This window comes from Nicotiana sylvestris, chromosome 1 (assembly GCF_000393655.2).
Source record: "Nicotiana sylvestris chromosome 1, ASM39365v2, whole genome shotgun sequence".
In the NCBI taxonomy this organism is placed as follows: domain Eukaryota; kingdom Viridiplantae; phylum Streptophyta; class Magnoliopsida; order Solanales; family Solanaceae; genus Nicotiana; species Nicotiana sylvestris.
Window position 1 is genome coordinate 91,727,472 of NC_091057.1, and position 11,163 is coordinate 91,738,634.

Below are 11,163 nucleotides of genomic sequence, written 5' to 3' on the forward strand. Positions count from 1 at the left end.
GGAATATTCGGATAACTGATTCTGTATTTGAACAGGCAAAGGAACAGGTTCAAGTAGCTTTTAAAGCTACTACTGCCAACAAGGAAGTACAACTGAAAAAAACAAACATTGACACTGAAGATAGGAAGCTGCAGCAAGCAGAAAAAAAACTAACTCCAAAAAAGAGTAAGCTGCAGCAGGCAGGCAAACACATTCCCTCCAACGATACAGTTACTCTTTCAGAAGACTCAGTGCACCTAGCACATTTTCTACAGGATGTTTCCATGAAATCTTCTGTAGTATCCAAAAGCTGGGCAGATCAGTTTGAAATGGAGAAAGATAATCACGCCGATTCAACAGACAGTTATCGGGCAATTGTTACTACCAACGTACAAAAAGTCAGTACATGTAAATCTGGGCAGCAGCAGTATCGTCAAGAAGATGCTTCTGCTGTTGGTCAATCTCCTGCGCAGCAACACCTGCCTACAGGCACACAAGGTGATGCACTGTTGCATCCAAATGCAGGACAACTTAAACAACATCACAATGCAGTCAATTCAAGCGATGCAACAGTAGACTTGGAGATTTCAAACCATGACCGGGCACTATTAGATGTTTTGGACAGTCCTAAACCTCATAGATGTGCATACTCAGCTGGCTCAAAAACAACTTCACAAAAGCTGAAAGTTTCAGTGGCAAAGAGACATGAACCATGTAGTGCAAAGAGATTGAAGAGGCATGAACCATTGTGGATGGTTATACAAGAATAAGCTAATTAAAAACTTGAGGCCAACTTACGTGTTGCCATTTCCGACGAAGCAAATGAAGATGAATTGATTGAACCTTGTCCGGAAGAGGCGGCTACAATTGGAGATATCTCTCCTAACCATAGTGAAAAAAAGAAGGTGACTCAAGAAATAACACTCAGGCAACTCCCAATGAGAGCTGCAAAGCAAAAAGGGGTTGCAACTTCCATATCTACGAGGTCTAATAGATCCGAGAAGAAATGAAGAATTTTGAAGATTATTTGAAGACAGTTAAAGAGGATTTTAAGAAAGTTCAAATTAAAGAACTCACAAGTTTGATAAATGAGGGGCAAGACTCTAATTTCTACATTATTTTAGTTTATCATTTTCAAAGCATCATCACTTGTAATAGCGTCATAGAGTGTGTTATAAACTCTATGGCGATCATAGAATACTTGGTACTTTCAAGTTCCTATTTTTTACATGCTTGCTAGTACGCGAGGCTCTTTAAAGCCTTAATAGAATTAGTAAGGTAAAGTTTAGCCCGGTTTATGTTGCCTTGGTCCGATGCCTCTGGAAAAATATCCACACAGCTATGAGATTATATGCCCTCGTGAGACTTTGCCGGCAGCTACACCATGAATCCTCTACATGAGGCTGCCATCATAAGGCAATGTGAGGCGCAGAGGAGTGACTATATAGCCAAGACATATGGGTAACAAGACCGGTGCTATTGTCCCCCTTATTTGTACTTTTTCCAATTGTTGTATTTTTTTTCTTTTATTAAAAAAAAAGTAAGATAACTAAGCTTAAGGGCCTGTAATAACATTTAATCGTTGTATGCTTGGCTGCAATTTGAAGTTGAAAAATCATCCAAAACAAAGTTAGCTATAGCATACAAGCATACCTCAAGGTATCAGTAAATGAGTGTACAACTTTGGATGCACTATAAGCACCTAACCATGGTCCCAGATCCAAAGCAATGCAACTTCCAACATTTACGATTTTCCATTTCTTCTTGGATGCCATGTGAGGAACAACAGATTGAATTAACCTTATCATTTCTAAATATGCCTTCAAACCAATTATGAATTGCAGCTGCATAGAAACTAGTGATGCTGTCATACATATTTGTCAGACAATCAGCTAGCTAGGATCTTCAAACGATCCCCAAAGACATTAATCCCACCTCGTACATATACCCTGAGTAACAAACCAACAACATTCAAGTACACCTGCATGTTTTCAAGAACACTGTTAACTCTCATCAAGTATTATTGAAAGAAGTTGTTTGACTACAAACCACTAACTTACTTCGGCTGGAGAGGCATCGCTTTTTTCCAACTCTTTCCAGATGTTCTAGTCATACACGTCTCTTACTTTTTCCATCGGAGAATGACCTTCAAAATAACAAAGCATGACATGCCACCAATTGTGTGTATACCTGCAAATATCCTAGTGGTTAGCTTTTAAAAATTACAAAATTCAAAGCTGAACTAGTATCGGATTCTGCGGATACATAAAAGATGACAAAGAACTCCAGGTTCTTGAGCACTTCTCCATAAATTGTAAAACTTCTTTAAAACAACACTTGTAGTGATACACATGACAAAGCTACATGCAGATTGTCATGAGATAAGCAAAAAATATTATACAAGAATAGCACTGGATGAATAAATGAATTTCCTCCAGTCACCAACATATTTGCATGTATTTTGACGACTTCTTTAGCCATTCCAACTAATATTAGCATTTTTCACTAGGAGATATCAGCTAGAAAGGAAAGAGTAACTCACAGCATGATGTGTCCAGACATCTTCACTATCAATCTCAAAGCCTTTGTTTGCAGCTTTTTCTGCATCTGGTTTCCAGTGAATCTTAAGTATGGAGTTTGAGTCGTTAATTATGAGATGAAAACAAAGTAAAAAACATTAATGTGGTTCAAGGAAAAGAAATCAGTACATCTAATACATAATGACAATCTAATAAAAATAAAGCTCCCAAAAACTAAAGATAAAGTAAGATAATTAAGCTTAAGAGTCTGTAATAAATTTAATTGGTGTATGCTTGACTGCAATTTGAAGTTGAAAAACCATCCAAAACAAAGTTAGCTATAGCATACAAGCATACCTCAAGGTATCAGTAAATGAGTGTACAACAGCTTTGGATGCACTATAAGCACCTGACCATGGTCCCAGATCCAAAGCAATGCAACTTCCAACATTTACTATTTTCCCTTTCTTGCTGGATGCCATGTGAGGAACAACAGATTGAATTAACCTTATCATTTCTAAATATGCCTTCAAACCAATTATGAATACCATTCTAAATAAACTTATACATCAAATAAATAAAATAAACACTAGTTATGCAATACTATTGCCTTCAGGTAAAGCAACATATTAAATAAATTTTCTATTCAAACATGTATGTATCAGCTGCTACGTTAGTAGCAACATTTGTCTCTACTACATCATCAATTATATGGTCCGTAGCTAGTTGTACATACTCATCACCATCACCAAAAAACTGTTCAAGTTCTTGCTCTTGGTATGGTTCATTCTCATATACTTCATCTTCCAGTGCTTCTTCTCCCATATCATATAGATTTCTTGGCTTTAGATGCATAGCAACACTCCACCCTTTATTGACAACATCATCCACATAGTACACCATTTGTGCTTGAGATGCTTCGATGTAAGGCTCATGTTCTTCACGTTCACCAGTATGAATCAATCTATCAAAATTAACACAATTTAAGTTCCAACGATCCTTTTTATACCCTCTATCTCGAGCAGTATCAGCCTATCTACATTTGAAAAGAACAACCTTGAATCGACCATAATAATTATTCTCAAGAATATCTTCTAACTTTCCATAATATGGTAAGTCTGCTCGCCTTAAATTTCCGTCAATACTACTTGCAACACATGATGTTTTAGAAGTTAAGAAAACTCCACTATTCTGTGTTCTTAGACCTTCTTCTCGAGCCAAAGTTCGAAATTTGGACCCATTGATGTTATATGCAGTAAAACGTCTTGCAACTACCGATGGACCTCGTGCAAGAAACTTTAGATCAATAGACATTGTATCTATTGTGTCTGGATTCATAATCTAAATCAAAACGAGATTGTATTAGTGAAGTTTGCTCGTTCAAACCAAATGTAAACAATAACTAATGATTACTTACTCACCCGCTTTTGGAACCAATCAACAAACTCTTTATTAACTCTCCTCTCTATCTCTGTAGGTGAAGGTCTTCTTCTTGAACTCCTCCTTATGTACTGTCTAAACTCACTATATGAAATAATTACATTAATGTTAAAGAACAAGATTAGCCTACTCAAACATTACAATGATAAAGAATATAAAATTTGTATGAGTTACTCACTCCACAAATGGCGTGACTACTGCACAATTCAGAAGCACATACCGATGAGCTTATAGTTTCTGCATATCATTTAAAGGGAGTGTAATCGAAGCCGATGCAGGTTTACCTAATTGAGGAAATATAGAGGACGTTCCAGAAGGCTCAGTGACATTTGGGTCATCACGAACACGCCTAGGTCTATTGAATCTTGTCTCAATATCCTCAATATACCGAGAACAAAATGTAAGAGACTCTTCAGCTAAGTAACCCTCAGCTATAGAACCCTCTGGTTGTGCTTTATTCCGTACAAAGGACTTAAAATGTCCTAACTCCCTATAAAAATAATAGGCCATAAGTGTACAAACTAATTCAAGTGACCAGAATGCAAGTATCTTCAAATTAGAAATGTTAATGTTTTACCTCTCGACGGGATACATGTTTCGATGATGCACTGGACCTCCGAGTTTTGCTTCCTCTGCTAGATGGACAGACAAATGAACCATTACTGTAAAGAATGTTGGAGGAAATAGTATCTCTAGGTGGAAAAGTGTGCTTTCAATGCGCTCTTGGAGCTTATCAAGCTCTGAAACATTCAAAGTTTTGCTAGAAAGGGCTCTGAAAAATGAGCAGAAGTCCACCAAAACTGCAACTACATGGTCGGGCAACACATTGCGGATTGCCAATGGTAGCAATTGCTCTAAAATAATATCGCAATCATGACTTTTCAACCCAAATTTTTTTTTCTGTACCAAATCAACACAGCTAAAAATGTTACTTGAGTAGCCATCTGGTACTTTAATATTCTTCAAAGTTGTAAGGAACAACATTTTAGTGTCCAACTTCTTTTTTTTTTATCAGTCATAAGTGAAAACACAGCAAGGTGATATTTTCCACTATCATCCGGCCAAAGATCACGCCTTATGCCCATTTCTTTTAGATCCTTTCGGGCGTTAATATTATCTTTTGATTTCGATTTATCATGGAGCAGTGTATATATGATATTGTCACATATTTTTTTTCAATATGCATAAAGTCTAGATTATGACGCAACAAATTAGATTTCCAATAAGGAAGTTCAAAGAATATATTTCTCTTGTTCCATTGCTTAGTTGCTCGTCTAGATCTTTTCCCTCTACAATTCAACTCTGCTCCTCTTCCTTTTTTGATTTGTCTCAAAATGGCAGACCCTGACAATTTTAATGGTGGATTTCGCTCCTCTGTACTTCCATTAAAGCGTACTCGATTCAACCTAAACCTGTGATTTCTTCTCAGAAAACGTCGATGGCCCATAAAGCACCACTTTTTACTATGACGAAGACGATAAGGTTCTGTGTCAAAGTTACAAGTTGGGCAGGCAAAACCAGTATGTGTGTTCCAGCCAGATAAGATACCTAATCCAGGAAAGTCACTGATTGTCCACATAAGAGCTGCATGCATTCTAAAATTTTCATTCAACGATGAGTCAAACGTTTCTACACCATCATTCCATAACTCGTGTAATTCCTTCACAAGGGGTTGTAAGTACACATCTATATTATTTCCAGGCATGTGCTTCTCTGGAATGATCATTGATAAGATGAAGGAGGTGTGCTTCATACACATCCAAGGAGGTAGATTGTATGGAATCAAGAAGACTGGCCAAATACTATATGTAGTAGTCATTGTTCCAAAAGGACTGAAACCATCACTAGCAAGGCCTAAGCGAACGTTTCGAGGATCTGAAGCAAATCCAGAATGAGTCCGATCAAATGTCTTCCATGCCTCACCATCCCTTGAATGCCTCATCAACCCATCAGTATTATTGCCTGAAGCATGCCATCTCATATGTTCAGCAGTCTTACAACACATAAATAATCGTTGCAATCTTGGTTTCAATGGAAAATAACGCAAAACCTTTGCAGTTTGCTTTTTTTTTTCTTGTTAGGATTCCATTTAGATGTACCACAATGCTTACATTCTTCCAATTCTGAATCACCTTCCCAGTATAGCATACAATTATTTGGACATGCAGATATCTTGGTATAGTCAAGGCCAAGTTTGCTAATGGTTTTTTTGGCCTCATAAAAGGAAGGAGGTAACTTTGCATCTTCAAATGCATCTCTCAACAAATCTAGTATCATAGTCATTGCCTTGTCACTTAATCCACAATAGACCTTTATATGATACAATTTTATTAAAAACTCTAGCTTTGTGAACTTGCTGCTTTCATACAGTGTTTCACTTCCATCTTTGAGAAAATCATGAAAGTCACCAGAATCCTCCCTATGCCCCTCATTTGATATTTCATTTGAGTCCAATGGTTGAGATATCCCTACATCAGCCGCTTGGTGCCTATAGTGCCCAAATGCATCATTAATCATTGTTTCTATTGGATTTTCTGGGTGAACCATCTCTTGCATAACATCTCTATCTCCAGAAGGCTCTACTACCTGTTTCTCACCGTGAAGATTCCAAATAACATAATTTTGAGGGAATGGCTTGCAAATCAAATGATCCTGCACTATCTCTCTAGTTTTCCACTTGACAAAGCTACATTTAGGACATGGGCATCTAATTGTATCTTCCACAGCCGCATTCTTAAACGTAAAATCAAGAAATTTATCCAAACCAAGCCAGTATTCGTTTGTGTTCCGTGGCTTTCCAATCCATGATTTATCCATTGAAAAATGATAAATAAATTAACATGAACCCTTTTAGAATATACCTCCAAAAGCAATCCTCCAGTCCACGGGTACCTTCAGATTTGACTATCCTTCCAATCTACTCCAAGAATTTTAAATGCTCTTTCAAACAAAGTTAATTCCAGAAATTGATAGAGTACAGAAAGAACCAATGAAGAATTCCCACAAAGGACTCATTGTTCATATAGCGAAGGATAACAAGCAGTAGAAAAAAGAGGGTCAGAATTATAAATGAAGAAAACCTAAGAATTTCGATATTTCCCACGGTTGCCGCTTTCCTTGCTTAAAATAAACCCTCATCGCTTCCAACTATTTAAAAGCTTTAACAAAATTTATGACAATTAGTATTATACGGATATAGGAAATTTTCTACTCTCATGATAAAGAGCTTTAAAGAAGCTAAAAAGTTTTTAAAATTTTTGAAAACCAAAAAGTGCAAGGATTTTTCTTTCATGTAAACTTTTAGAAATGGAAAAATAACGTTTAGGGTTAAGAAAGAATAACTTTGGGGCAATATATAGCTTTTCCTCTATTCATTTATTTTAATTCTTATTACTAATTTTAGGAGTCTATATAAATAATAATAAAATTAAATTAAATAATAATATTAATAATATATTTAAATTATAAAAATAAAAATTAAAAATATATATATAAGCTCTTGAAAATAATTAATATTGATATATTTAGCAAGATCATAGGAAGAATCTTGTCAAATTTCTCTAACAAATGAATGATTAAAGTTTTATTCATCTATATGAAGATTGAGAATAACTCAAAATAATATGTCAAAGTATCACATATTTACTAATTGGGAACATCAAAAAATGAGTATCATTGGAATAGCCAAAATTTACATCTTTTAGGAACATCTAACATTTATTTTCATATTTTAGTTCTATGTCTCTCAAAATTATCAAACATTTATTATTTTGCTATTTGAAAGCAATTTTATATTTACTCACGAGGAGTAATATTTCGAATTACATTATTGATGGAGTTTATTGATTATTAATTTTTAGAGAGATAAACCGTGCAATTTGATAATATTCTTTTAATCGTTTGAAAGATAAGACGTTATAGTTGAATTTTCTCTCATAGTAACTTTAATTGATAAGTTAACAATATATAAGTCATATGCAAATAATAAAGTGAAGATGTAATGCCGTACTAAATAAGATATGATTTTCGCCATACACAGATACGATGATAATTATAATTTTGTTAAAACACGTGCTTAAATAAATTAGATCATACTAATACTAGCATTTAGCAAAAGAGAATGGCCTCATTGGAGGAGGGGGTGGGGGTTCTAAAGATGAATAATTACATGAAAGAGATATGTGAGCCTTACAACCTTGAAAACACTCTTGGTTGACAAAACCAAATTCACTGTGTGTTGTTTGTAAGTTATTTAATGCAAGAGATATTTGTTGTTTTCCAGAAAAGATGCATAACTCTAGGTTTGCAGCAACTATCCCTTCAGGAGATCCAATGAACCTCAGTATACAACCCAAAGATGACATTCTGGTAAAGAGCAAGTGACAAGCAACTATGATGTTGAAGGAAGTTAAGCTTCAAGTGTCAATTTAACACCATCCCTAAATGCAGTTGTTGACATATTGAGTGTCTGAATCAATCTGGTGATATCCATGGATATATCTGCTGGAGATTTAACACCGTGGTTAACCTAGAAAGTTTAGATAACACACGCATTGTCGCTGCTGCGCCCACAACATCGCAGAAGCCATTGCATCAGCTGCCCAAAATTTCCAGCATCTCCAAATGTCAAAAATCAAATCCGTTAGCCTTCCGAAATTCACCCGAGACCCTCGGGACTTTAACCAAATATACCAATATGTCCCAAAATACCATACGAACTTAGTTGAGGCCTTAAACCACGTTAAACAACACTAAAATTTCGAATCACGCCATGAATCGAATTATGAGTTTTCAAATCTTCCAACTTCTATATTTTGCGTCGAAACATATCGAATCAAACCGAAATGACTTCAAATTTTCCTCGCGAATCATAAATGACGTAATGGAGCTGTTCCAATTTCCAGAATCAAAATCCGACCTCGTTATCAAAATTTCAACCTTCGGTCGAATTTTTTCCAAAATCTCCTATTTTCCAACTTTCGCCAAAATGCGTTGAATTGTCCTACGGACTTCCAAATCCAAATCCGAACATACGCCTAAGTCCGAAATCACTATACAAAGCTATTGACATCATCAAATCTCCATTCTGGGGTCGTTTGCTCAAAAGTCAACTGTCAGGTCAACTCTTTCTATTTAAGCTTCAAAATGAGAATTTTTCTTTAAATTAAATTCCGAATCTTCCAAAAACTAAAATCGACCATACACGTGAGTCAAAATACATATTATGAAGCTGCTCGAGACCTTAAGTCCCTAAACGGGACGTTAAATTCTTAAAACGACAAGTCGGATCGTTACACGCATGTTAGGTACACAGTTTGAACACAAGCATTAGTGATAATTTCTTATGTAACACAACATGGAGAAAACAACAGTGAGAGCAGATTGAAAGCTCATGTAACATTTGGTAAAAACAAAATAGACTGCATATTGAAGTGATTAGATGAAACTTTCACTACGCCTTGTGAGGCTGAAAGATACAGAAAATTAAAGTTCCTACCCTTTAGCTCATAATCTAGGTTAGCTCATAACCAAATTAACTAGCAAAGAAAGGCATGGAATTTAAAGATCAACTGGGAGGTTCATTATGCGGCAACAGATTAAGGTATAATAACATACTACCTGACTCACTGTACAGACAAAAAAGTTGATGTAACACAAGGATCAAAAGAAACCATTTCGGGGCAGCAGGGGAACACTAGAAGAAAATAGCATGTGTGTCGAGGATTAAGATTTCCAGTACCTTTTTTGCTGCAACCACAACCATAAGGCGTCCAAGGATCTCTTGGTCAGATAGTCTTGCAAATTGGACCATGGCACATATACTTTGAATCAAACGCTCAATATTCCTATCATCTGATGCATTTAGCTCCAAAACGGCCTCTTTATAGTTTGGTCCCAAAAGCTCATGAGCAAGAGCCAATATACTAGTGGTTTTGCCAGTACCAGGAGGACCCTGCAGAAAGTTTTATATAGAACTGAATATCTAACGTGAAGAAACTATGCACAAAATTTTTAGCAAACTGCTTTTGCCAATTCAATGTGACACCAAAGGGACAAACATTTCAGAGTCTGGAAGTCCTAATTAGATATGCATTTGAGTAAAAATGGTCAACTTCCAGGAAAACTAGCAATAACTACTTTGTTTTTATACATTCTCATCAATCAACACATTAAAACTCAATGTTACTCAAGGATACAACTCAGGAATCATAAAAAGATGGTATGTGAAACCAAAGACCATTCTTCCAAAAATAGAGTACGCACAAGAGGTAAAAGAATCAGTATCCAATATCAGGTATAAGCTAATACAAAAAATCATAGTTCTTTGCAAATATGTGTACATATAACTATGAAACTCCAAGTACCATTGAGCAAGCACCATCAAGATATACACAAGAAAAGGAATAAGGAATGCTTCATATTCAGGACTTATTGACCTCAAGAGAATAAAACTAAGGTCGTAGTAGCAAAACTATAATCCAGCAAAAGTCAAACACATTGTATGGAGCTTTTGGGCCATGTATGAGCTTCAACGGCCATTTCTGGAATACTAAATTTCCCACTAACAATTTCTTATAGCATGACCTGCCGGAAAAAAAGCCTCCTTTCCCAGCAGGCTCCCAAACAATAAACTCCTTTCAACAGTTTTGCAACACTGTTGATATCTCAATCAGAACAACTTTGTTTGAGGCTTAAACTCCATTTGTAACCAGATTTACATTGTAGAATAGTGATTTGCAGTAAGAGCAAAGATCTCAGGATTCTGCTTCTTAGAGTTAGAGGGGTGTTCGCAGACCAAGTCATTCCAAATTTTAATCTTTTCCTAATTTACCACTTTTTATTTGTACTATTTCTGAGAAATCAGGCTAATGATTCCTTATGCAGTTGCAGATCCTAGACCATACATGGAACTTACTGATTGTGCACCAGAATGCCAACTCCCTATACTTCACTTGTACCAGCTTTATCCAACGCTACTGTTCTTCTTTGAATATCTCCATAACTATTTCATTATTAGAATTTCACTATAGTTCAAGCTTGTGAACAATGGCAGAACCATAAATTTATACAACGGGATACAAAAAAATCTACAACGTCATAGTTGGAATTTGAACCTAAGAATTTTGAACCTCCTTAACAACTACATTTTGATTTTTTTTCATAATAGTGCACATATAACAAAAAGAAGACCGGTTTCACTCTTTTATATTGTGTTATTTTTCGA

General features: G+C 35.7%; 1 protein-coding gene across 1 annotated transcript; it reads right to left on the bottom strand.

Moving 5' to 3' along the window:
• Positions 1–3,140: 3,140 nt before the first annotated feature.
• LOC104230850 (uncharacterized) lies at positions 3,141–6,755 on the bottom strand. The gene is made up of 8 exons (XM_070150345.1): positions 6,050–6,755; positions 5,282–5,900; positions 4,516–4,710; positions 4,223–4,428; positions 4,117–4,135; positions 3,920–4,022; positions 3,598–3,839; positions 3,141–3,462 (listed from the first exon to the last, which is right to left on the bottom strand). The coding sequence occupies exons 1-8, from the start codon at positions 6,753–6,755 to the stop codon at positions 3,141–3,143; spliced, it is 2,412 nt and encodes an 803-aa protein (XP_070006446.1).
• Positions 6,756–11,163: the final 4,408 nt, after the last annotated feature.